Source organism: Phodopus roborovskii, unplaced genomic scaffold (assembly GCF_943737965.1).
Source record: "Phodopus roborovskii unplaced genomic scaffold, PHOROB, whole genome shotgun sequence".
In the NCBI taxonomy this organism is placed as follows: Eukaryota; Metazoa; Chordata; class Mammalia; order Rodentia; family Cricetidae; genus Phodopus; species Phodopus roborovskii.
This window is the reverse complement of record NW_026125052.1, coordinates 13835952-13862741: the sequence shown is the minus strand read 5'-3', so window position 1 is coordinate 13862741 and position 26790 is coordinate 13835952. Positions and strand designations below refer to the sequence as shown.

The 26790-nt window shown below is 53.5% G+C and overlaps 1 protein-coding gene across 1 annotated transcript; it reads left to right on the top strand.

Annotated features, from left to right (window-relative positions):
- The first annotated feature begins 8793 nt into the window (after positions 1 to 8793).
- Neurod2 (neuronal differentiation 2) lies at positions 8794 to 11693 on the top strand. Its single transcript, XM_051183332.1, has 2 exons — positions 8794 to 9141; positions 10231 to 11693. Exon 2 carries the CDS (start codon positions 10236 to 10238, stop codon positions 11382 to 11384), a length of 1149 nt encoding a protein of 382 aa, XP_051039289.1. The 5' UTR covers positions 8794 to 9141; positions 10231 to 10235; the 3' UTR covers positions 11385 to 11693.
- The last annotated feature ends 15097 nt before the right edge of the window (positions 11694 to 26790 follow it).

The following is a 26790-nucleotide window of genomic DNA, read 5'->3' as shown; positions in this document are numbered from 1 at the left end:
GGGTTACCGAGGACATCTTCTAGGCACAGGAGGTGAGATTTAAAAACTGTCTCGTCCTGTGCCTCAGTTTACCCAGCCATCCAAGAACGGAGTCTTCATTGCCATATCCCAGGTTCTCTGGGGCTCCAAAAGCCTTGGCATTGACCTCTCACAGCTCGGTGCCCTCTTTCCTTTCTTAAAGAAATGAGACTCAGCCTCCTACCCGCCCAGATTTTCTCCTTAGATGCTACCCAGGGGATCCGTGGCCAGGGGTGGAGACAGGTAGCGGAAAGCTCAAGACAATCCCCGCAGGGAATGCGAGACGCATCTTAAACCCGCCCAGGGTGCCTGTCCCTGCCGGGATGACCCGGAGCTCCCCTCCCCTTCCCCTTCCCCGCCTCCTCTGGCCCTTTAAGAGCCTCTCCGCGCGCTGCCGTCCCGGATCAGCCAGAGAGACCATTAAAATTTTATGCAGAATGAAAATGGGCCAGGTCTCCAGCTTCCTCGCTCCCATCCAATGATTTATTACTCGCAAATACCACAGAACTAATTAGTATAGTAATTAATTAATACGCATTTGCATATTTGCATGTGCAATTAGTGCAGTGGAGTGATTACTGGGAGAATGAGGGCCCCGGATTGTCAGATGTGAGGGGGAAGTGGCCTGGAAAAGAGTTAGTGGGAATGAACTTTGCAGGGAGCGCGGGGCGGGAGCGCGGCCGGGGCGGGGCGCTGCGCGGGCTGTGGGGTGCGGAGCTCGAGCAGGGGGAGCGCGGGCCCCCCGCGGCCTTCGACTCGGGGCAGGGGTCGCGACCCCGGCACCCCGCCCGCCCGCCCGGCCGCGCCCGCCCCGCCCCCGCCGCGTGGCACAGCTCCAAGCGCGCGCCTGATTGTTATGCATTGTGTTTCTCGTCGCGAGCGGAGCAGGGCGGAATGGGGCTGGCACAAGCTGTCTCCCTGCCACGCGGCGGTGGCACCTTAAAGGCGCAGCATCCTCTCCCTGTTGCCGTCGCCGCCGCTCCCACCTCGGAGCCCGGACCACCGACGTCCCCAAGCGACCTCTGGAGGTCAGGGTGGGCGCCGAGGCCGCCCGGAGGGGTGCGGCACGGGGCAGGGGCGCGTAGGGCACGTGCCACGGAGCCAGGCAGACACGAAGTCAGGGCTGCGAGCGCGATCCGGCGGCTGGGGCGCACCGGGCGTAGTGCCAGGCGCGGACGGGGGTGGTGAGGCGAGAACCCGGAGCTAGGCAGTCGAAGGACGAGGAGGAGAAAGAAGCAGCGAGTGGCTGGGGGCCTGCTGGGTGCCAAGGACTTCCATGGAGGATTCTGAGAGGCCTGGCTCCTCTGTCCTGGCTTACAGTGGAACATGGAGGAAAGATGGGGCAAAGTAGGGCCAGAAGAAGCAATGTTTCCTTGGGAGTAACCAGGGAGGACTTCCTGGCGGAGGAAGCTCGGCCCTTGGCCTTCAGGGGCAATCAGACCACCCTGTCAGAGATGAGAAAGTGCAGCCAGAGGTTAAGGAGACTGCCCTTCTCTATACAAAGAGGAAGCTCACCTGGCTGTGTGGAGACCTTAGGACCTGGAAGTTGGAACCACTCACTGTGATCTGGGCCAGGACAGAGGGCCAACCCTGGTTACAGACTTTGCCAAAGGCTCCTTTTCTTCTCCATGGCAAGTCCCCCTTTTCCTAACAGCATGAACACCCAAACTTTAAGAGAGGGACACAGTTTATAATCGTGAATAAGCCCAAGACCACACAACTTGATTAAAGGGAGATGGCTCAGCTGGTAAAGGTGCTTGCTGCCAAGCCTGAAGATCTTAGTTTGATCCCCAAGACCCACATGATTGAGGAAGAGAATGGATTCCCCCAAACTGTGTTCTGATTTCTTCCACAGGTGTGCTATGGCATGTGCTCCCTACATCACACACACACACACACACACACACACACACACACACACACACAGAGAGAGAGAGAGAGAGAGAGAGAGAGAGAGAGAGAGAGAGTCTCACTCTGTAGTCCAAGCTGGCTTTCACCTGGTGATATCCTGCCTCAGTCTGCCAAAGACGACACAGTGTGTGTTACCACACTCAGGTAGGGCCCTGGTATCCAGTCCTAGCTCTGCCACTCACTCATTGTGGAACATCTGACAAGCTGTACCCCTGTACCCCACTTCTGCTGTGGCTGCTTGTTTCGAAAATAGAGGTTTGCTCACCCCTAGACCCTGCCTTCCCTCCCAGGGGAGCAGAGTAAGGAAGTTTGCAGGGCAAAGGTACAGTGCAGCTCAAAGGTACAATACTTGTCTAGCTTAGGGGAGGTCCTGGGTTCCATCTTCAGCACCAGAATCAGAAGGAGGAGACATTGGAAGGAGAGCAGGAGGAGGAGCAGATGAGAGGCTGTAGAGAGTGGGAGAGGATGAAGAAGGGAGGGGAGAGAAATCAAATCTACCTTTCCCTGGCCTACCCTGCCTCTCGGAAGCAGCAATGACTAAGTCTGTGACCCAGGCTGAGGAAGATGTCTCTGGTTAAAAGGCTGGCTTCCCACGCTGGCTGTACCCACCACATGCACCCTGCCCAGGTCGTCCTCTGAGACTGTCCACTGTAAGTGCCAGCACTGGCCCTGTTTGCTGTCAGCCTCCAGTGTCCCCAGCACTGGCGCCAGGCTCAAGGGACATGCCAGCTGAGGAGTGTCATGTCTAGTAGTGTCAGTCCAAGAATCCCCCAAGCCAGACTTAGTGCCCTGATCTCTTTGAAGGGAGACAGCTGGGAAAGTCACTGCAGAGTCCTGAGGTCATGTCCCAGCCTGGGCCATGCCCCATCCACCAGGCTGGGGATCCTCAGCGTATACTCTGTAGCCCACTGTCTTCCTGGTCACCCTGACAGCTCTGAAGTCCCGGTGGGCAGGTGGCCCTATTCCCATTTTACAGCCAAGGAAAAAGAAGGTCACATGACTTGACCAAGGTGAAGATGACACCTTGCACCCTGTCTCCATCTGGCCTTCCTGTGAGGGTGAGGGTTGGGAGAGGGCCAGCGAGCGACAAGACCACCGATCACGTATGCAGAAAGCTTAAAGTGCCGCAGAGTAAACCCTGATGGTGAAGAGAGTCCCAAACAAAAACATTTGAAAGCTAAAGCCGATCCAGAGCTGGAGGCAAAGTCAGCCAGTCAGGGATGGCCAGAAGCACTCACACCTGTTACCTCAGATGCACAGCTCACTGCTGCCTCCAAAGGCAGGCATCGTGCCCATTTTATAGAGGGGAAGGCTGAAGTTAAGCCGCGTTGGGCTTAGTGCGAGGTTGAGCAAAGAGAAAGATGTATACAGAGGCGGATCTGTAGCCGGGTAGGAGTCTTGCTCTGGTTGCTCCTCCTCCAACGGTAGGGGACAGCACTGTGAGGCTATGCTGTGTCCCTGCCTTCAAGTATAGTAGAGCACGGAGCCTATTCCCCGGGTAGGGGCGGTGACTTTCAGGCAGAAAGGAGTAGAGGTGTGCTCCTCGGTGGGACTTCAGGGGCAAAGGTTGTGGGGCTGCGAACAAGGCAAAGTTGGAGCAGTTGAACAGACCTGCTGTGGGGTAGTGCTAGAGCTGGGTGAATACCACAACCGGGTTTATATTTCAGTTTCATGCAGGATGAGTAGTGTGGACAGCCTGAGCCCTTCGGGAGGGGGCGCTGCAAGATAGAAGGGGCAGCAGGGCAAGACTCAGTCCTGTTCTGACCCCCATTTTCTCTGTCACATTCATGCATCCAGACTGGGGTTGGGGGAGTGGGGGGGCTACTGAGCTAAAAGACTTGGGAACCAAACAGCAAGCCTAGCACAGGACAGGAACCATTCTGATGAGGCCATGTACCGTGGGGAAACAGTAAAAGAGAGCCTATGGCCAAGACAGCAGCAGTCGCGGACCTGGACCGTCTGAGAGCGCCCAGCAGAGGGCCACGCCCCCTCTCCAAGCCTATCTCCGGGAATGACCTCTTTTCAAGAAGGGCTCTCCCTACCTGGAGCTCTGTTTAGAATGACCTTGAACTTCAGATCTTCCACCCCCGGGATGCTGGGACCGCAGGAATCAATCCACCACCCCATATATTCAGTGCCACGGATCTGACCTAGGAGCTAGAGCAAGCCTTCTGTCAGCTGAGCTGTCGCCAAGAATAACGTTTGTGCAAGGAGACCGCTGGGCATGTCTGAGACCCTAGTTTTGCCCCCGAGACTGAAAATGGCTCCACGGTGGCCCACCCCAACCCCACCTCTGTACAGCCAAGCAGTAGGAGTGACAAGAAAGCCCCAGACTTCACTCAAGTAGCTGCTGAGGCGAAACAGGAGACAGTCGGGAGAGGGGACCCTTCCATCCGGGGTACAGCCCTAAGGGCGGCCGGGGAGGGCTCCCGAGGTGTCTGGGAAGCTTCTTGGTGGAGAAGATGAATTTTCATAGTGGGAAAGAGCGATTCTCACTACACCTGGGCGCAGAGGTCAAAGGTTATAGGGGCAAAGGTCACTACACTTTTGGAGCCAGGCTACAGCCTGAGGCGACCGGCTTGGCTGGAAGGCTTAGCTCCCCCTTCCACCTGTCATTCGTCTTGAGTCCTAAGGAGGGGATGGCGGCAGCGTTGGAGGGAGGACTCTCCGCTGCTGCTGGCCCCTCCGGTTCTGGGTGGGACTGAGGCCCAGCCTGGGGCGCGATCGGCCGGCCGGCCGGCCGGGGAAAGTGCCGGAGAGCCCCGGTGGCGCAGCTAGCGAGCTGGGGTCAGGCCAGGAGGTCCACGGAGGAGGGGCCGCACCTCAGCAGCCTCCCCTCCCCCTCCCCGGTGGCACCGCGAGGCACGCAGCCGCATTTCACCCGTGCCAGCCCTCACCTCCCGGCAACGTCGCCGCATTCTCAGCCACGCCATCTGGCGTGCCCGTCGCTCCCCGGCACACTGCGGCGGGCGGGGGAGGGGGCAGCGGGGCAGGTGCCCACCCTGGAGCCAGGAGGACGCGGCAGGTCCCCCTCCCCCAGCGTCCTTTGCGCTTGAGGTGGGGCAGGGGGCTGGGGAAGGGGTGGCAGGTGCTGTCAGGCTCGGGTGCAGCTCCAGCATCCGAGCGTCCGGGCGTCCCGGGCATCCCGGGCATCCCGGGCATCCCGGGCATCCCGGGCATCCGAGCAGGCGCCCCCTGGGCAGTGCCTCCTGCCTCCTCCCCCAGCACAGCGCCAGCCAGCAGCTCGGGACTTGGGGGTCCCCGCTGCTGCCCTCCCCCCACACCTCAGGAGGAGACCAGTCTCTCCTCACCCGCCCACCCAGCCAGGGAGGCCCCAGGACACCCGAGCGCGGCTGCAGCAGGGGGCGGACACCTGGGCCTGACCCACCTGCTCCCTGGGCCCACTATGGTGGCAGAGCAAACCTTCCGCACACAGGCCAGCTACCCACCAGTCTTACTGGGGGGCGCCAGGTGGCTGGCTGGCTGTCCTTCGGAGGGGAGGGGAGGGGAGGGGAGGGGAGGGTCGGAACAGAGGGGAACAGTTACAGATTCACGTGTGAGTGATTTACTTGGGGACAGCTAGGGGTGTAAAAAGAGTTTTCTATCTAGTAGATCCTTCCTGTCCCCGGAGCAAGATTCCCCTACTCTGTTCAGGAATGACCTGTCTCCCTCCCCCTCCCGCCACCCTCTGCCCTCTCTCCTCCTCCATGCTTACCTCAGCCCCCTCACCCCTGCCCCTCAGGCCTCAGCCAGAACAAAATGGCTGCTGCCCCTCTGAGGCAGCCATTTTAGGTGCCCAGACTGTGGACTCCCTTGGGATGGGGCGATGTCTCCATGGGAACCTCAGGCCCCCAGCTCCCTGCTCCCGCCCTGAGGTGTGGGCAGCAGAAATGGAAGTCTTCCAGGTCTGGCTGAAGTGCCCGCCCGTTCTCCTTTTCCTCTCAGAGACCTGGAGGGGACCAGGCCCCTCACCAACTCCCTTCCCCCAATGCCACGGGGAGGGACAGATGGCATCTCTGGGTGTTCTCCTTTCGGCTCCTTCCTTCCATTTCTGGCTGTTTCTGTCTTTCTCTCACTGCATCTCTGAGTACAGAGAGGAGCGTGCATGTCCCGGCGTGTAAATGCCTGCTTGTGTGTATGTGGACACACGTGTTGTACCTCTTTCTAGCTCATGTCTGAGGCAGGCCCATCCCACACCTCCCTCTGTTCCAGTTTCCCCCTGGTTTTTATTGTATCTTCTAAAAAAACTAAAGTTGAAATGTGTCGAGTGAGAAAAACTTGTTCCATTTTTCTGAAGAAGGAAGAGTCAGGAGACAGGCCCAGAGGGGTGAGGCTTTCTGTACCCGAGGCGTGACCACCCCACCCTCTACCCCAGGCCTTCCCCTATAGGAGCCCCTTAAGGAGTCCTTTCAGATCTAGGAAATAGAGATGGAATATGGAGGGAGAGAGGGACACACCGACCTACAGAGTGTCCCCTATCCTGAACAAGGTCTGCCCCTCACCCAGAGGGCCCTAGTGGACCCCAGTGGGCGTAACCTAATTCTTGGTGTTTCTCTGCCAAGGAAGAATTCATCCATATATTCACCCACTAATTTAACAAAACTTTGGACTCTTTGTAGGCAAAACATCCTAATTGGGCATGGGTTACATGTAAGAAATTAATGTTATAAAGCAAGTTATAATTTACAAAGTGTCTTAGTAAAAATAAAGGCTAACATTTATTGGAAGATTCTGTCATTGCTGGCTCTATGCTGGTTCATTAACCTATCACCTACTTAGTGTTAGCAACAGCCCTATAAAAAGGGCAGAATGGCAACCTCTACTTCATAGATAGAGAAACCAAGATTGAGAAGGACATTTGAAAGGAGTTTGGTTGTTATGAGAGTCAAGCCAAGGGCCTTGGGTTCTCCAAGTAAGTGCCCTACCCTAGAGCTAAATCCCTGGCCTAGAATTCAGCATTTTCTTTTTACAAAGTGGTAGTACAGGCCTTTAATCCCAGCACTCTGGAGGTGAATTCCAGGATAGCCAAGAGTACATAGTGAGAACCCATCCCAAAACAAAACAAAACAAAATGAAGAGTTGGTGAGCAGATTTGACCAAAAACTAGAAGCTCCTATCAGGTATGTAACCCAAAACTGGAGGGGTCCTGACTAAGCCTCCTGGGAAGACCTATCATTTCCTCCTTCCCCCACTGCCAGGCTGCCAGACTTAGGTGGGTTTCAACTTCCTAACTGCAGAATCTATGAAGAGCTTCTTGTCCTTGGAGACCACCCAGTCAATTGTGGGGTTGGTGGAGGAGCCCTGGAGTCTGGTCTCAGTTTGCTCTCCCTGTTGTACTCCTAGCTACATACACCTCCCCCATCCCATCCCACCCTCCACCACCACCCAGGCTCTGTGGAAGGAAGAGCAAGTGCATTGCCTTCTGACCTTTAGGCTCCTGGCCTCCTAAGCTCCCAGGACGGCTTCATACCCCCTTTCTTAGTTTGCAACATGAGATCCATGTCTTAGCAGCCCAAAGTCCCCTTGAGGAAGCTAATCTGGGGTGAGACCAGAGGTCACCCCTCTGGATTAAGGCCTTGGAGGGGTGTCCTCTCTCTTTGCTCTGTGCCATTCATTGTGTGCCAGAAGTGGAGATAAAGTTGGGTGTGCACATGTAGACCAAGGGACAGGAAATTTGGGTCTGAAAGCGGAGCCTGCTTGAATCTAGAGTGGCAAGGATAGGTTGTCTCTTTGAAGATGGGTGTTTCCATTCTCTGTACCACAGAGTGAGGAACAGGGGTGGGTATGTGAGTCTAAAGCTCCCACCTTCAACCTGTACTATTAACATCTGTATCCGGCATGATCAGAGGGTTGAGAGGGGGACTGGAAAGTAAAATGAAGCATCCATTTCCTATCTCCCTTAGCAAGACACCTGCGTGGCTCACCTCACCTCTCCTGGGATGGCTGCGGCCAGCCTACATTTGTTTTTGTTTTGTTTTGTTTTCTGCAGGGAGAGAATGTTTGGGTCCCATCTACTAACTCTAGGCTGTCCCCAACCAGCCATATCCTCCCGACGACTAACCAAATCAGAAAGAAGGCCAAGAGAAAGCCACTACCTGGCAAGGATTAGGGATAGTAAGGACAAGAAGAGGAGGAAGAGGAAGGTTTGCAGGTTAGGATCCAGATCTGTGCCCACTCTAACCCCAGATGGGACACATAGCTCATCTCCAAGTTCCTCCCCACCCCACCCCAACATTTATACGCCCTTGACACAGAAGGAAACATCTCCTATGTGATGACTCCACAGATAGACACACATGTCCCCACAGACACACACGCCCATGCAGAGACACAGACACCCAGGCAGGCAAATCTTTTCCTTTCTCTGTCTTTCCCTTGGTTTGAATTTCGTTCAGCCACATATGTTGTGTGTGCATGAGGGTGGGTGGGGGAGGGGCAGACAGGGATGAGGAATGGCATGATGCCAGCATCTACCTATGGGGCTTGGGTCAGGGATGCCCCCCACACCCACCCTGGAAGGAGGCCTCAGCTGTCCCTTTGTGGTGAAGGGGACCCTCTCTCGGGGAGTGGGAGCATTGAGGTCCCTTCACCATACCCCAGGGTCTGATTCTGACCCCCCTTAGGGACCAGGACACAGGGAAATGGACAGATCAAGACCCTGGAGAGAGTCTAGAATTGGCCACCACCACAGACCTCCAATTCCCAGACTTGCCACCCCATTGTTCCCATATGGGGGGCTCTATAGCTAAGGGGGGCAAGTCCTCCCACCTCCCTCTCAATTCCTGCTTCCCCTGCGTTGGGCGGGAGGGGAGGGCGGCAGAGATATTTATTTATTTCCTTTATTTATTTATTTATTTTTTTTTTTTTGGAGTAGAGAGTGACAGATGGCGGCGGGTCCCGGGGGAGCCGGCTCTCCCCCAATGCAGACGCATGCCAATCACCGTCTCTCATGTGATAGCTGCTGCCCGTGACGTGCCAAGCCCATATGGCCTGGCATAGAGGCTGGTACCCCGCCTGGTAGAGATGCCACACTCGCTCCGCGGCTCGCATGGCGCTCTGAAGACGCAGGCGCCCGCCGCCTTGAGGAACCGCTGCCCCCGCTCCCTGAAGATGGGGGAACAATGAAATAAGCGAGAAGATTCCTCTTCTCCCCCCCTCTCTCTCTTGCCCCCTCCCCCCTCCCCTCCCCTCTCCCCTTGACTCCTCTCTGAGGTAAGTTGTCCGAGAGGGAGCTAGATCTGACCTGCCGATTGGGAGGGGGGCGCTGCTTCGGACATGAAAGTCCCCCAGATCCCCTATTCTTGGGACTCTACCCCCTCACTGGGTGGACATGGGGGCGCCCCGGGTTCTCTCTCCCATTGGGGCCGCAGCTCAAGGGGCTGCGGAGGGAGACCTTATGCTTAGGATGGGCTGGGGGGTGCAGGGTCATGAGGCACGCGAAGGGGTTAAGATGGGGGCCCCCCATGACTGTCCCGAAGGAACCTGCGACCTTTCCTCGCCACAAAAAGAAAAAAAGAAAAGAAAAAGATAAGCAAACAAACAAATTTGGATTTTCCCCCATGGATCCCAAAATACAACGAGATCTGAAGAGACGTGTGGGAGGGAGGCAGTTTGAAAGGGGGAAGGGGGTCCCTGACCGCAGGGAAGACGGACTGGGTTCGCTACTGGGTCTCCTCCGCACGCCGGGCTTCTTCACTCCTCGCCACCCCGAGCCGGCTCCCGGAGACCCGGACGCAGTGGCAAGAGCAGACCGTGCTCCCGGCGTCTGGAATTGGGGCTGCGGGGGTGGGGGCCGGGCCGGGGGCGGCGCGCGGCCAACTTGCAAATTGGATTAGGGAGCGTGGGGGTGAGAGGCACCGGAGGGCAGGGGGAGCCAGGCCGAGGGGCCCGGGCCGTGGAGCCAAGGAACCGGGCAGCTGTCCCCACGGTGGCCGCCCAGCTTCTGTCCATCACCCGGAGAGAGCCTGCTTTCGGGCGAGAGCACCGCCTCCCCGGGCAGAGGAACCTGTTCCCTTACCACCCTCCCGGCCCAGGCTCTTTGGGATCCAGACACCGGCCCGAAGCGGCCTCCTCCTCGGCCAGGGGCGGGTGGGGCGGCAGCCTGGGCCTCCGAACCCCGCTGGCTGCCGGGCAGGGTTGGGCCGGCTCTGGGCGGGGCAGCAGGACGCGGTGGGCATCGGGGCCCCTTGAGCTGGAGCGCGCACCGAGAGTCCGGGGTGGAGGCGGGTTGGGGGACCATAGTGACCCCGGCGCGCCCCTCACTCTGTGCTGTCTGTCTCCCCGCCCCCGGGGCGCCCTCAGGCACCATGCTGACCCGCCTGTTCAGCGAGCCCGGCCTTCTCTCGGACGTGCCCAAGTTCGCCAGCTGGGGCGACGGCGACGACGACGAGCCTAGAAGCGACAAGGGCGACGCGCCACCGCAGCCTCCTCCTGCTCCCGGGTCGGGGGCTCCAGGACCCGCTCGGGCCGCCAAGCCAGTTTCCCTTCGTGGAGAAGAGGTTCCCGAAGCCGCGTTGGCCGAAGTCAAGGAGGAAGGCGAGCTGGGTGTCGAGGAGGAGGAGGAAGAGGAGGAGGAGGAAGGGTTAGACGAGGCGGAAGGCGAGAGGCCCAAGAAGCGCGGGCCGAAGAAACGCAAGATGACCAAGGCGCGTCTGGAGCGCTCCAAGCTGCGGAGACAGAAGGCCAACGCGCGGGAGCGCAACCGCATGCACGACCTGAACGCCGCACTGGACAACCTGCGCAAGGTGGTACCCTGCTACTCCAAGACGCAGAAGCTGTCCAAGATTGAGACTCTGCGCCTGGCCAAGAACTACATCTGGGCTCTCTCGGAGATCTTGCGCTCGGGAAAGCGGCCGGATCTAGTGTCCTACGTGCAGACTCTGTGCAAGGGGCTGTCGCAACCCACTACAAATCTGGTGGCTGGCTGCCTGCAGCTCAACTCTCGTAACTTCCTCACAGAGCAGGGCGCGGACGGGGCTGGCCGCTTTCACGGCTCTGGCGGCCCGTTCGCCATGCACCCGTACCCGTACCCGTGCTCCCGCCTGGCGGGCGCACAGTGCCAGGCGGCGGGCGGCCTGGGCGGAGGCGCGGCGCATGCCCTGCGGACCCACGGCTACTGCGCCGCCTATGAGACGCTGTACGCGGCGGCGGGTGGCGGCGGCGCCAGCCCGGACTACAACAGCTCCGAGTACGAGGGTCCGCTCAGCCCCCCACTCTGTCTCAACGGCAACTTCTCACTCAAGCAGGACTCGTCTCCCGACCACGAGAAGAGCTACCACTACTCTATGCACTACTCGGCGCTGCCCGGCTCACGGCCCGCGGGCCACGGGTTGGTCTTTGGCTCGTCGGCGGTGCGCGGGGGCGTCCACTCCGAGAATCTCTTGTCTTATGATATGCACCTTCACCACGACCGGGGTCCCATGTACGAGGAGCTCAACGCATTTTTCCATAACTGAGACCTCGCGCCGACCCCTTTCTTTTTCTTTGCCTTTGCCCGGGCCCTCTAGCCCCAGCCCCGCGAGCTCTGGGGCTCCCACCGACTCCAGCGCCAGGCGCGCGGGGGCGTGGGCCGCCGGTTCTACGGCTCTCTAGGGCTGGTCTCCTACCTGTGGGTGGCCCGTCCCAGGGGCCTCGCTTCTCCCTGGGGACTCGCCTTCTCTCTCCCAACGGGCTTCCTCCTCCCTGCTCGCGTGGAGTGCATCTCTGGGGACCTCCCTCCAGGCCTTCCCTAGAGACTCCTTTCGCATTCCTAAACTTGGGTTTTCTCTCCCCACCTCCCAGTAGGCCAGAAGGCTTTGGTAAGGGGCAGCTGAGTTTCCGGATAGTGTCTCCGTTTATGATTACTTTAAAAACAGACACCGAGCTGCCCAGGCCGAAAGGAGTTGGTATCTCTTCCTTCTCGAAGAGAGCAAAAGCCAGGGCGCCCAAACGCCTTCACCCCAGCCCGAATCTCCGCATTTTTTTAATTTTTATTTTGGTGGGAGGGGATGTGGATTGAGAGGAAAGAGAGAGGACAAGCCAATTTGTAACTAGAATCATGTTTCCTTTTCCCTTTCTAAAAAAACAAACATACAAAAGAAAAAAAAAAAAGCTAAGAGGCGACAGAGGCCGAACTCAGAGTCCGGATCGGAGAGAAAACGCAGTAAGAACTTTTAGAAGCAATAAAAGGCAAAATATAATAATAATAATAATAATAATAAATACTACCAATAATAATTTTTAAAAAGACACAAATATCTATGCAAGAAGGTTCTGACTGAGCCTAGCAGCCCGGCCCGGGATGCCCCTCCGGTCCGCTGGTTGCCCCGCCCAAGCGCGGATCTGTGCACTTTGGAGAAGTGGGGGCCCGCGCCGCCCCTCCCCCCTAGGTTCTTACAATCAATGACTCGGAGATTTGGAACCCCGTTGCCACTGCCCTCCCCCCCCCATCCCGTTGTGCGTCATACTGTTTTCTAAAAACGTGTTCCCAAATTTGTATGGAATGGCAAACTGTTGGGGGGTCGGTTTGGGGAGGGAGGTTTTGCATGAGACACACACACACACACACACACACACACACACGCACGCACACCACATCGCACGCACACGTAGGCCCGATGCGGGCGTCCGGGGACTGAGGGAGGCGAGTCTACTGGCTCCTCCTCTCTGCAGGCACTCCCTCCCTCTTGGGGTGAAGTGGAGGAGCCCAGACCTGGAGATAGCCCTAACCCTGCCCGGACTGTGCCTCGCTGGGCGCTGAACTCCTGGTGACTTCTGGTGGTTGGAGAGGTTTTTTTTGTTTTGTTTTGTTTTTGTTTTTGTTGTTGTTTTGGGGGGATTTTTTGTTGTTGTTGTTGTTGCTTTTGTTTTGTGTTTTGGTTCTAGGCTCCTTCTGACTTCTGTCATCCAGTGAGCTAGGAGAACTGAGGGCCCTTCTGGAGATTGCCGCAAAAAAGGCAACAGGTGAACCTCTCTGCTCCAGAGGCAGGGAATCAGGCACCCAAACACTCGATGCAAAAAACGCAAACCCACAGGCGACACACCCCCACACACGCAATTTTACCTTACTCTTGTAGCGAAGATGAAACTCCCGTCGGACACCCGAAGTGCATTGCGTGTTTCTGTTGAGTTTAATGACGATTAATAAATATTTATGTAAATGAGATGCAAAGCAGACCCGGTTTCTCACTGTGGCCTCCTTTTATGAGTGGGGACAAGTATGTATCTGGGACTGGGATGATGGAGGCTATGTAAAATGACGGTACAGAGGTCTGAGAGAACGGGCTGAGGACATTCCTGGGTGGGGTTTCCAAACTGAAAGACCTTCACACACACCCAGTGGGCTCTTAAACAGTCACACTTACTGCCCCTCCTGGGCTCCACTCGGATTTACACTGGCATCCAGCACAAAGCACCCCTGTGATCTACTTACATTCATTCAGCTCTCAAACACGCTCAAGGATCTTCTTTGAAAACAAAACATCTTTTCATCAATGAAAAATTATCAAAGTGTGACCATCTCATCATTTTACAACCCTCAGCTTCCTGTAACAATAATAACAACAACAACAATAAAAAAACCAAACCCCAAAAAAAAAACCAAGTGAATGCAAAAAAAAATTTTTTGAGGCAGACATGGATATTCCCGAATTAAAAAAAATAAGATCATGAGGGTAAAATATTAATGGACTGATCTCCTTTCTACCTTCAATTTGTGTTTCAGTGGACTCAAAGGAATGGACTCTTCTGGTGTCAATCAGGGATATTGATATTTCAGGAGTATGGATAAATCTATGAGGTGGCTGAATCTGGAGAAGGATCCTAGTTAAGAACAAAGCCTAACCATGAGTAAAAGGTGACAGCACCAATTGACACCTGAACAGCCTCCTTCCCTGATTCAGGAGGAGAAAGGGGGCTCAATGGAAAGCACACATAACTCTTTGATCCAGACCTCACTCCCTCACCCCCTAGTCTAACCTCTAGAGGTAGGGACAGACTTTCCGAAAAAAGATGCCTCCTCCCTTTGAAATATTTGAAAGGGAGTCTGGATCCTAAAAACTCGAATCCGAGGAGACTTGGGAATTTCTTAAAGAAAGTGCCCTTGGTGCTCCCTCTCCCCCTTCAAAACACCATCACTCGTTTTAGGATCGAAGTGAAGTTGAATGTATTGTTCAGGGTTAAGGTCAGACACGCTAAGGGCTCCGAAATGTGCAGGGAAGAGAGAAGAGGAAGTCTAAATGTCATCTGTGCTCATCCACGCCACTAAATGCCCACACTTAATCTTTAGCCTTCTGAGTAAAAACAATGCGCTCCCTCCACCCCTGCCTCTTCGCAGGCCTAGGGACAAGCTGGGAGCTGTCCACTCCACAGTGCTGATCGGTATCTACCATTTTCCTTTCTTGCTCCGGAAAGAGGCCAGCGCCTGGGACTACAGAGCAGAGCCTATCGGAATTCTCTTGCAGGGAGACTTCCTGGGAGACTTTTATTGTTAATTCTTTAAAAACGTTCACAATGTTCTCTGGATTTCTCTCAGGACCACATCTCTAAAGTGACAGTGAGCCCTTTGTCACTGGGATTCTTCCCTGTGGGTGGCTAATGAGATCAAACAGACCTCTGAATCACTTGTATTCTTTAGAGAAAGATTTTGGTCCGTCTTCTGTACCCTCCACTTTGGTGGGGAGTGGGGAGCTTGCAGGATGCACATTCTGACCCTAACCTGAAAGAGCTGGCCTGGCAGGGCATTTGGAAGAAAAAATGGCTTCATCCCAGGATTTGATCCTTATCTTGCCCTGGAAACAAGGTTAATTGGGCTTCTCTCCCACTCAGCTGGTTTCCCAGAACTTGCTCTGAACTCCAAACTGGGCAGGATCCAGGTGGCTTGGGGCCGGATGTAAAGGACCCCTCCACGTGGCTCCCCTGGCGAGATCACTGACTCATCTACATAGCTCTTCCAGCTACCCACACTGTTTCATTCTATTCTGAAGCCAGACTCCAACCTCATTTGAAAGATGATGATGACTCTGGGGTCATTGCATCTATGGGTCAGACTATGTGGAGATGCAAGAACCCTTTTGGGGGCAGGGACACACTGGAGCCCCTGCTTGTAGAGCAGCCAACTCCAATTCCTGACTTTCCCCATGCTCCCTGCACTCTGGCTGACTCTAGCCTCCCACTACCATCCTCCACCCCAACGCAACACTTAACTGCCCTGGTGAGATGGCAAGATGAGCAGGAGAAGAAGATGTGCATGGACACTCGGCCCCAGACGCCCCCTCACAGATCTCTTTCTCTCGCTTGGCTTGCCTGCACACATCCAGAGAAGCTCCATGAACAGAAGGAAGGGGGAGGTGAAAGGGCGCTGGCGTGGCTTGGGGCAGGGAGATGGGCAGGAGCAGAAAGTATAGCGAGATATCTTTTCTTTCCCTAGCTAAGCAGCAGGCTCTCCAATCATTCCACACCCTGCTCAAAACAACTCCTGGGCTGCCCAACCGATGGGTGTAGCCAGGTTCAATCTGGAGACTGTTTTTCTCCTTGATTTTTTCAGCCCCGTCCCATGCCCAGCATTTGAAAATGGCAGAGAAACAGAGGTACCCATTTGCTGATCTGGTAGTGATGGGAAAGGGATATGCTGCTGTTTCTCCCCTCCCCACCTGGACCTTGAGTCACTGTGCACCAGTGACATTCCAGCTCGGATTTTATTACCTAGGGCAAGGACAGGATGAACTGAGGGAGGCAGGAGAGCTGAGTCCTCTGTGGATCAGGCACTGGGAAGTGCCACACTCTACACACTCCACAAGGGTGTGCCAGCTTGTTTCCCTCCGTAAGCCTACAGCCACCAGATGCAGGGTCTGAGACTTCATTCTCTTTCTCCCATCCTTGACTTCCTCCTCTTCCAGGAACCTTTAACAGGGAGCCACATGCTCCTGGGAGTTTCCATGGATCTCTGGGCACTGCAGGACTAAGTGCACAGCTTCATTTTCCAGGTAGAAGGGGTGAAAGACAGCATTAGCCACTCCTGGCCAGCCTCAGTCTTGACCTCCACACCAAGCCCCTACCATATGACAACAGAGGGCTGGAAAAACCCAGGGCTCCATTCTGACCTGTGTGAAAGGTTCAAAGGGAAAGGCTTCTTGCTTACAGGGGGTGAGTGGAGCCTGCACTGCCAGGACAGGCTCCCAGACCGCTCCAAGATGCTCACTGTTTTTATTTTGTTTTCTCTTGAGATTGGGTAACCAGGTATTGGCCACTGGCTTAGTGTGAAGGTGACACCTGGGCTCTGAGAAACCTAGAAACCCTGCCCTAGCCCCCTGGTTCTTCATCTTGATTCTATCTATCTGTCTGTCTGTCTATCTATCTATCTATCTATCTATCTATCTATCTATCTGCACCTGAGCCATCAAAAATTCTCCACAAAGCTTCCCTAGGTGAGCAGCCTTAGGTGGGGGAGCTACTGCCTCGGGCAGACTGTCTTGCTGTTGAAACTTAACCTAAAACACTGGGTTCAGAGAAGGCCAGGACTGGGTAGGGCTCACCTGGGGGATGGCACTGAATACTTGCAGGGAGATGTCAGGGTTGTTCTTTTCCTGGCCCCACAATAATGAAAGGGGAAGCTAGGTGGCACTGGAGGAAGGGGACCAGCCTATGCTTTTAAGTACCAGCCATGCCAAGGGAGATGGGACACACCCATCTTCCAGCTGTGCCCTCGGGAATGTCTCTGGCGCTGCCAGTTCCGCTCGCTCCAGCATAGGAACCCAGCCTCTCCCGCAAACTAGGGATGCACAGTTGAGTTCCACACCCAGGATATATGCCTGATGTTTCATGATTCCAACCTCTCCATGTCTCTTGGCCTCTCCCAAACCCTGTTAACATCTTCTTCCTCCTTCCTCTTTTTGGAATTAATTGAATTAGGAACGGGTCTTTCAGGGGTTTTCCTGCCTCCCGCCTCAGGCTGAGCTGGTCAGGAGGCCAAGACTGAGAGGTCAGGTCCCACTGGGGCCGTAGGAACTCACAAACCCTTTGGGAACCTGCGTGCCAGTTCCTATCCTCAGCCAAGACTTTGCCAAGGGCACAGCTGGGCGGGGTCTGGGCAGTTCGCCCGGCTTGGGACATCTGTTCTAGCCAGAGTCGCATTAAAAGCGAGTGGTGGGGGTAGGGGGCTCAGAAACAACCCCTCAAAACCCAGGCCTGTGCTGGCCTTCTCCACAGCAGCCATAGGCAGGAAAGGACCCGGAAAGCACTTGGGCTTGTTTTTCTTCTCACTTGGGAACAGAGCGAAATTTGGGGTAAGGGGAAGTGGGTGTTCTCTCTGGGGTAGAGCAGAAAGGTACCCCAGCCTCTCTCCAGCTGCTGGGGAGCCCCTGGAGGCGCTGGCGCCAGCAATTCAGCAGAGGCTTCAGCCGGCCCCGATGCAAAACTGATCCCGTTTGCTGCGAACTGGGTTCCCAGGCTGGGGTGCTGCATAGGGGGAGGGTTAAAAACAACTTAATAAAAATATCTGAAATATTTGCGTTTATATGAAAGACTGAGCCGTACTTTAAAACACACACACACACACACACACACACACACACAGAGAGAGAGAGAGAGAGAGAGAGAGAGAGAGAGAGAGAGAGAGAGAGAGAGAAAGAGAGAGAGGAACACACCCCAGAAGAACCACAAAGCCTAGAAACTAAACCAAACCCAAATCCTTAACTACTCATCATTTCGTAGAAAATGACAGAAAAATTCCTCAGACGCTTTCCCTCTAGTGTCGCCGCAAAAAAGCTCCCGCCTGCCCAAGCCCTGAGCCTACTGCACCTCCACCACCCTGAGCCCTGGCGCTGAGCCTGGGTCGCCCCCTGCCCACCCTTTGCTCGCATGTTTGTGCCAGTCTGTGCCACTCAGCCGGTGCCCGGTGCCCAGTGCCAGGCGCGGGGGGAAGGCGGGGAGGAGCCCAGGCTCCAGCTTAAATTCCATGGCATCTGTTCATTATTATACAGTGAGGATTTTTATATGGACAGCTAAATTAAAGACAGATTTTTGCCAGAATTGCAAATCCCATAAAAATGATGACACAGGATGGGGGCTTTTTCTTTTTTAAAAAGAGAAAGATTAAAAACACAACCTAACAGACCACACCTCAGACCCCTCTGTGTTCCCGTCCTCTGCCTTTTGACTCTCTTGCCTCCTTTGCCCATCTTTTCTTCTGGTGGCCCTGAGAGACTCCAGCACCCACTGCTCTCCATGTCTAGCTAGATACAGACACCCAGGGACCAACCGCTTGCTCCCACAGGGGCCAGGGAGTAAGCTCAGACTCCAAGGGTCAGCATGGCGACAGAAGTAGGGTGGTCTGGAAAACTGCCCCACTTCCCCTGAGCTGCCATGCATTTGGCTGGTCACCAGGCTAAAGGTCTGGAGAAATCAGGTTTCTATGTGGGGTCATCTGCTCAGCGACAGGCAGCCCCCATCTCCCATTGCCAATAGAGAGACTAATGCAAAATTAGGGCATCTTGAGTGATATTCAACTTGTGGAAGTTCTGGAATTTCAAATTTCACAGATTCTAGGACACTGGACCCCACACCTGGATGGTGTGTTCTAGAATTTGCATGGTTGCCCAATCTCTAAAATTCCAGAAGAGCCCTGTGCCAGGGTAAGGTGGCCTAGACTTAGGTGGCTCTGTATTCCGACTTTGGAGCTGTGGCATGATATTTTGGGGGGCCACGGGGCTCCTGGAGAAGGTTTAGATGGGGCAGACAGCATCAAGAGGAGAGATGGAGCCACTCAGAGAGTTCTGAAAGTGTCCCCCAAAGCCAGTGGAAGCCATCTCATTCTTCCTTTCTTAAAAAAAAAAAAAAAAAAAAAAAAAAAAAAAAGATTTTCAGAGCAGTAAAGTAATTATGTGCAGAGTTCTGTGTCCTCCAGACAATTGCTCTCTGTGTGTCTGTGTCTGTCTGTGACTCTGTCTGCTGTAGCTGTCTCCTTGTCTCTCTCAGATTCGGAGCTGACAGAATCCCTATCAAAAGAGTGAAGGCAGGGACATCTGTGTGCCGAATGACTGTGCCTACTCGAACCTGCCAATCGCTCCTGGCACGAGCTGGGTAACAAATGCCTGTTACCTCGGAATGCTGGCGGGTGGGGGGGAGGGGGAGGGCGCTTGGCACCACCCAGGCTGCCAAGCTCTGCCAAGACCCCCTCCTGCCCGCTGAGGGCCTCACCCCCTTCCCTGAGTTGGGGGTCCATGGAATTGGATTATTTATTAATTAGCAGTAATTAGAAAATTTGGGTGTCTCTCAGCCTGGTGACCTCTTCTCCTCTGCTTCTAGAACCTTGATCCCCTACCCCATCCAGCCCTCCTCGGCTTTGTGGATTAACTCTGGGTTTCTACTCAGGGCAGGCGGCCAGTTGTTGGGGAAGGGGCTCATGGAATGCAGGAAAAGGGGTCTCTAGAGGGAAGAATTCCGCTAAAGTTGCCAGGAGGAGTTTCTCTCCTGTCTGGGCAGAAGGTCTGCCTAGAGGGGCTGTTTGGCTGGCCTGTGGGGTGGGGCAGAGCCATAGAGGGCCAGAAACAGTAGAGAGGTGGAGCTAAGGAGACCCTGAAGAAAAAGAGGACGAGGGGAGGAGGCAAGAAGCCGAGGTGAGCTGGTTCTCTCTCAGCAAGCCACCACCACCTTGCGGGTCTCTCCGCAGACTGTGCTCTGAGTCCATGGGCTGGTTCTGCTGTGGGATGGGGGGAGGGGAGAAAGGAGCACCACAGTCACAGTCGGTGCCAGCTGGGGGTGGGGTATTGCAAGGAGGGGTGAGGAGGAGCACATCTAAATTCCAAGACATCTGTTCACCCAAAGAGAAGACACCGCGCTCAAGAAGGCAGGGCACCCTCATCTAACCCGCTCTGTAGCCATTTTGCCAGGAAGGAACCTCCAACCTCCCCCAGACCACCAAAGGAGGCCTTGGGAGGATGAGGGGGTTGGGTACCAAGTTTGAGATGGGGGGCACTGAATAGAGCTCAGGGGATGGCCCTATAGGGCAGAAATCCTGAAAGGGGGATCTGAAGAATAAAGTGTTCTGGGAAAGGTACTCTGGCCTCTGGTACCTACAGATCCTACACACACACACACACACACACACACACACACACACACACACACACACACACACACGACTCCAGTCATCACATACTCAGATGTTAAGCTTCTCACTTTCATGAACACACAAGTCTACAGAACCGGCCTCTCACACACCCAATTGTTTATATGCTCAAACAACTTTATAGAGTGCTTGGTCTATCCTGGGCCTGGGCTGGGAATCACAGGGACCCCTTCCTGCCCTGAGCTGTCCGGCACCCACTCAAACCACACGTACTCTTCTTCCTGGAAGCCTGAGGGAGTATTCCTTCCCTTCTCGGTCTGGGAGCCCCAGCAGGGAGTCCTGGCCCCACAGCCAGCCACATTCTTACCTGCTCCCCATTGGCAGGAATCCTAGTGTTCCCAAGCTGTGCCTGAACAGATTCCAATACCACTGGCCACTAACCCTCAATGGCCACCCCTGTCTTCAGTGCCCCAGTTTGGCACCTGCCCTCTGCCAGGGCTGCCCTAGCTGGACCGACAGAGGCCAAGCCTCTCAGCTGGGAAATGTCCATGTGGTTGCTACTTAAAAACTGATTTATGAGGCCGCTGTGGCTGCGGAGGCTTGGCCTGCGGTCCTGGTAGTAATCAAGGGCATATGCCCATCTCGCCTGGCACTGCCCAGCTTGTGAGCCCAGCCCTGGCCTCTGCTCTCCTGTTGGGAAGAGAGAGGCACAAAGCCTAGAGTCTTCATTCTCCCCAAACATTCTTTTTCTCCTACTCTCTTCCTTTTCCTCCTCCTCTTCTTCCCTTTCCTCTCCCCCTCCCCCTTTCCTCCCTCCACCCCTCCCTCCCTTTCTCTTCCTTCTCTCCCAAGTGGCACGGACCAGCCTGTGTGCCGGGCTGGCGCTCACAGCTGCAGCCCATCTGCTATGATTGAATGGTGACAGTGACGAGACAGGAGCTTGGGGGAATGGGGGCTGCCCTGCCACCCCTAAACCTCCCATGCCAACCCCCACATGCTTCCTTGACCTCCAGAAAGAGACCATTCATTTTGCTGCCGCAGGGTGGGGGAATCCCACCCCTCTAAACAGTGAGGGAATTCCTCTCCCTCCAACTAGATTCCTGAGAGGAACGGGAGGGAAGAGAGAGGAGGTGGGCAGAAAAGGAGAGGGGTTGTTGGAAGAGCCTTCCAGGAGAAAAAGCCCCTGCCCACACAGCCCTGAGTGAGGCAGGGACCTTTGGCCCTGACCAGGACATAGATGAAGCTCCAAGTTGGGCAGCACTAATTCAGGTAGAGTCTGTTTTCTTCTGGAACACAGGAAAATGTCTTTGAGAACCTCAGGTGAAGAAAACTCTGCCCTTTGCTCAAGGATCTTGTTACTCTCCTCTTTGTGTTATTTCCTCCTTCTGGAGCCTAGTAAACCTCCTCTCTCTCTCTCTCTCTCTCTCTCTTTCTCTCTCTCTCTCCTCCTTCTCTCTCTCACCCTCTCCTCTCTCTCCCCCCTCCTCTCCTCTCTCCTTTCTTTCTCCTCTCTCCCTCCCTCCCTCCCTCTCCTCTCTCCTTTCTCTCTCTCCTTTCCTCTCTCCCTCTCCCCCTCTCTCCCCCCTCTCTCCTCTCTCTGCCTCTTTCTGTGTGTCTCTTCTCCAGGAGTACATTGGAAGACACCTGGGAAAACCCAGTCTCCAAAGTGAGACCTAAGAGTTGGACCTAAGAAAGAGCAAGGAAGTCCAGCTGAGCACAAGGAAGAATTTCCCCAACTGAGTCATAAAAAGGCCAAGAGATACAGAAATAAGCAGCGCTGAAACAGATGCCTTTGTGGTTATTATGTGTACTTAGCTTGCTTAAGCGCCACACAGGAACTGACATTCATTTCAACAAGCCTGTGAGGTTAAGCCTACCTACAGGACACACAGAAGCCAGGGAAAAGAGAGAGAAGAACAGGAGATCTGAAAACTTCTTTTGAAGGCAATCCAGCATCTTACCTTCTCCCTCTGCCTGTCTTCTCTGCTAGCTCTTCATCCTTAATTATCATGGTACCCATTCTTCCTCCTCTGGCTTCCCCCCCTCTCCCCAGGAAGCCCCTACTTAATCTTTTTTGTTATTTTTACATTTTCATTTTAGACAGTCTTGTTAAACCACATGCCTACACATGTGGCTCCTGTCTCCTGTTAGAGTGGGTACCTGTACTCCTGGTCCACCTGTGAGGACACCACGTACAGGCCCTTGGCTGCACAGGCCCTTGCCTCCCTTGAGCTCTGGGGAGGGGAGGGAGTCGTACCTGACACACATTCTTTCTGAGGGTGGGGGAGAAGATATCTGTGTCTCTTCTTATGCCTTCTACTGTCCTGCCATTTTGCCATTTGCATCTCCATCCATCCTGGTCTTTTGTCTTACAATGTCTTTTATGAATCCTTCATTTTTTTCATTCTTTTTAATTTTTTTTTCTGTATAGCTTTGGAGCCTGTCCTGGAACTCACTCTGTAGTCCAGGCTGGTCTCAAACTCACAGAGATTCACCTGCCTCTGCCTCCCAAGTGCTGGGACTAAAGGTGTGCGTCATTCTTTTTAATATTTATTTATTTCATTTATGTGTATTGGTATTTTGCCTGCATGTATGTCTGTGAGGATGTTGGATCCTATAGATTGCAAGGTGCTGGGAATTGAACCTAGGCCCTCTGGAAGAGCATCCAGTGCTCTTGACTGCTAAGCCATCTCTTTAACCCCTTTTCATAATTTTTATACACGTTATCCTCATTCCCTCTTTTCTCTGTCTCTCATCCCCTGGTTTGTGCCCTCTCACCATCCCTCTCCTTATATGACCCTTTTGTGGTAATCTGGAATATCTTTCTACAGGAGAATGGGCAATTTTATGTCCCATAAGCTCCACAGTTACAGGGTTGCTGGTGGGAGAAGTCTCTCCAGAATACAGTTTCACTGGAGAAGAAGAGAGGAACCTATAATCCAATCTGAGGGATGAGCATTAGACAGTCACTAAATCTTTGCAATCCTCACAGCAAATCCAGATCAACATGGTTAAGAAGTGATGGTGAATTCCTGTAATCCCTGCATTGGGATGTATACAAAGAGGATGAGGAATTCACGGAGGTCAAAGCCAACCTCAGCTACATGATGAATCTCAAGTAAAGCTGCACAGTAGGAGACCCTAATAAGAAAAACAAAACAAAACAAAAACAAACACAGCAACAAACTGGGCTTGGGAGTGCAGGCTATACTCCTTTTTTCCTTGGGAAGCTGAGGGAGAAGAATCTTGCCTGTTCTACAGAGCAAGTTCTGGTCCAGCCTAATCAACTTAACAAGACTGTCTAAAATGAAAACGTAAAAATAACAAAAAAAGATTAAGTAGGGGCTTCCTGGGGAGAGGGGGGGAAGCCAGATCAACCTTTGAGAAAATGAATAGGGTATAGGGTTTATTTCACCTGTGAGGGGATGTGGTCTGAGATTCTCCCTGACCTTGGTGGTGGAGGCATGAACTTGGTCATCTATGGAGTAACCACTGTGTATAGTCACTGGTTCACTAACAGGGTCAAGGAAAAAAAGAATAATCCAACTTCCTTATCATGAGTTTTGCTGGAGTCAATAGCTATTGTGTGTCTAGGCTTTTGGAGAACATTGATTAAGGGAGCATTTTCTTGACTGATGGGAAAAAACCAACTAAAAGAGTAAAGGAACTCATCCATGGTCATCTACTCCTGCTAGAAAGCTACCAAGTATACTACATAGCTGGGGTATGTTATGCAGTGCTTAATAAAAATTTAAAAAGATGATGTAGCTTAGCTTTCTGAGCATGTGTGAGACCCTAGTTTCAATTTTTAACACTACATTGAGTGAATAAAATAAAAAATAAAGAATCAAGGGTGAGGATTACCGCAGAGCTAGTATAAGACTTTCTCAGTATTAGCTCTTTCAAAGAAAGGTGGCACCTGCAAGGGACAAGAGGAGGCCAAAACCTTCCACACATCCATATACCCTCTCCCGCCCTGACAGAGTCCTGAAGGGTAGAGAGGGGCAGAGCCTGACCCTGACCCTTGCCAGGGACTTGCAGCTGAGGTCACCTTCCCATTCGTCTCCCTTTCCCAGACTCCGATATCTTCTTAGACCTGTTTTTCCTTCACCCACGAGTTCAAGTTCCTCTCTCGCTCCTCTATTTTTTCCTTACTCATCATCCATTCTCAGCTCTGTCACTCCCAAAGTTTTTCCTGTCTCGTCCATCTCACATTCGGCAGGAAAGTGCTTAAGAGGTCTCGTTTCAGCACCACGGACAGAGACTCCTGCCCAGACCTGAGCGAGTGAAGAAAGACTTCTGCTTTTCCTTGGGCGGAGGGTAGGAGTTGGGGTGAGTGCGAACCGTACCGTGTCTGTTTGAACGCCTGTGTCTGTGCCATACAAGGGCACACGCCCGTGGGCGTCTCTGGGTGCATCTGCGTGTTTGTATCTGTCTGAGCTGTGTCCCCGCCTGCTCCCCATGTCTCTGGCTGGGAAAGGGGACAGGACGGGGACGCTCCGTTCTGGAGGTGGGGGAGGCAGCGGGTGGTTTGGTATTCCAGCCGGTCCTGGGGGCGTCATCCTTGCCCAGACGTACGCCAAGCACCATGTGGCATGTGTGCCAGCAGGCACAGGCTAAGGGCACTCTGCCCAGCTTGAGAGGAGGTAGAGGAGGCAAGGAGCAGGAAGAGGGGAGCTGAGCTCAGAGCTCTGGGGCCAGAGCCTTTCTTTCTTCGTAGGACTCCATTCACCACAGGAACAAGTGTGAGGAGTCCAAGTCACCTGGCTTGTTAAGGACCCTCACAACCTGATGAGCAGCCTTTCATACAAATATCCTGAGGGCACATAGAAGGCTGGGCTCTTCCGGCTTGCCGGGAATGACTGCAGATTACCTGACCCTCTCCCATCAGGTCTTGCATGAATTTACAAGCATCCACAAACTCTTAGAGCATGGAAGACACAGGAGTCATCTCTTGATTCATAGAGTAGGATCTTGCACCTCATAGGTGGGCTCCTCCTCTTGTGAGCCCAGATAACCACACTTAAGATCTGGTAGCATCTAGGAGAGCTGTGCCCTCTCAAGAAAGGGACACATTTCCCAAGCACAGGGCAGAGCCTCCCTGAAATGTCATTAGCAGTGTGTGTCCTCAGCATTTAGGCCAGTGCAGGAGAACTGCCTGGCGCAGAGTGGTCCCTCCTCTCTGCCCACAGACTGGGGTACTGGCAGCATCTCTTTTCCAACTGGCTACAGACCCTCACACAACTTGTTTCTCAGTGAGATTTTATTTTATTTATTGTTGTTTTATAATCATTATTTTATTATTTGAGACAGGGTCTTACTGTGTAGCTCTGGCTGTCCTGAAACTATGTGGATCAAACTGGCCAAGAGCTCATACAGATCCCCAGTGTTGGGATTAAAGGTGTGTGCCACCACACCCAGCCTCTGTGAGACTTTAAAATGATCCTCCGAGGGGCGAGGACATGGCTATATATTGGTAAAGTGCTTTCTGCGCAAGCATGAGCCATGAGAGTTTGGACTCCCCTGTACCCACACAGCAAACCAGGCAGGATGGTATGCACCTGTAACCCAGAGCTGAGGAGGGGGAGACAGGAGGGTTCCTGGAGTTTGTTGGTTAGCCTTTCAATTAGAGTTGGCAAGCCTGAGGTTGAGGGAGAGAGCCAATGTCAAGAAGACAGAGTGAAGGATCTGGAACTAGCTCAGCTGTACAGGCTTATTTGCCATACAAGCCTGGGAATCTGAACGTAATCTCAAAAACTTAAATAAAGGCAGAAGGAGGTAACTAACATCAGTATCAACCTATGGCCTCCACATCTGTGCTCTCACACTTGCATGTGTACCACCTGCACACATATGAATATGTACAAAGACATGCATACACTCAAGTTGGCAAGACGGATCAATGGTAAAGGTCCTTGCTTACAAGGCTGACATCTGAGTTCAGTTCCTAGGATCACATGGTGAAAAAAGGAAGCAGACACCAGCAAGTTGTCTTCTGATCTCCTCATGTACAACACACACACACAGACACACACACTGAGGGGGGGGGGAACATCTTATAAAACAAAAATGGCCTTTCAAGGCTTTTAGCTTAGGACAAGAGTCTGGGGAAAAGTCAGATCTTGAGGGTGAGGAAAAGAAGCCCCTGGAACAGTTCAAGGGGATGGTAAAAAGAATAAGATTTTCATGAAGAAACATGATGAGGAGAAAATGAAGCTCAAGGGACCCAAAGTGAAAGCCACAGGAAAGGTTCTTGGTCACAGGAGAGACTAGGAGATTCAGACAAAACCAGCTGTTCCTTGTGTCTGAGATGTTCATCCTTGATCCCATTCCTATTTAAATGCATGGATTTCTTGGACTCTTTTGTATGTTATAATCAACTTTTGGGTAGAGAAGGATGGGGAGGGAGGGAGGGAAGAAAGTTCAACTAGAGGGTTTAGCTCAAGCCAGTCGTTCAAAGTCATTGCTGTATTTGTTTCATAGTTGCATTGTGTTTTTTTGTCTTGGTTAGGGTTTCTATAATGCAATAAAGTGCAATGGCCAAAAGAAAAAAAAAAAGCTTGAGGAGGAAAGGGTTTATTTCACTTACCCTTTCTGGTAACAGTCCATCACTGAGGGAAATCAGGGCAGAACTCAGGCAAGGCAGGAACCCTGAGGCAGGAGCTGATGCAGAGGCCGTGGAAGAGCACCGCTTACTGGTTGCTCCTCATGCCTTGCTCAGCCTGCTTTCTTTCATTTTTGTCTCTTTCATTCTTTCTTTCTTTTACTTTTCTTTCTTAGTTTTTTGAGACAGGATCTCTCTATTTTGTAGTTCTGGC

Coding starts and splice junctions, on each gene's coding strand:
- Neurod2 (XM_051183332.1), top strand. CDS start 10,236: ATGCTGACCCGCCTGTTCAGCGAGCCCGGCCTTCTCTCGGACGTGCCC.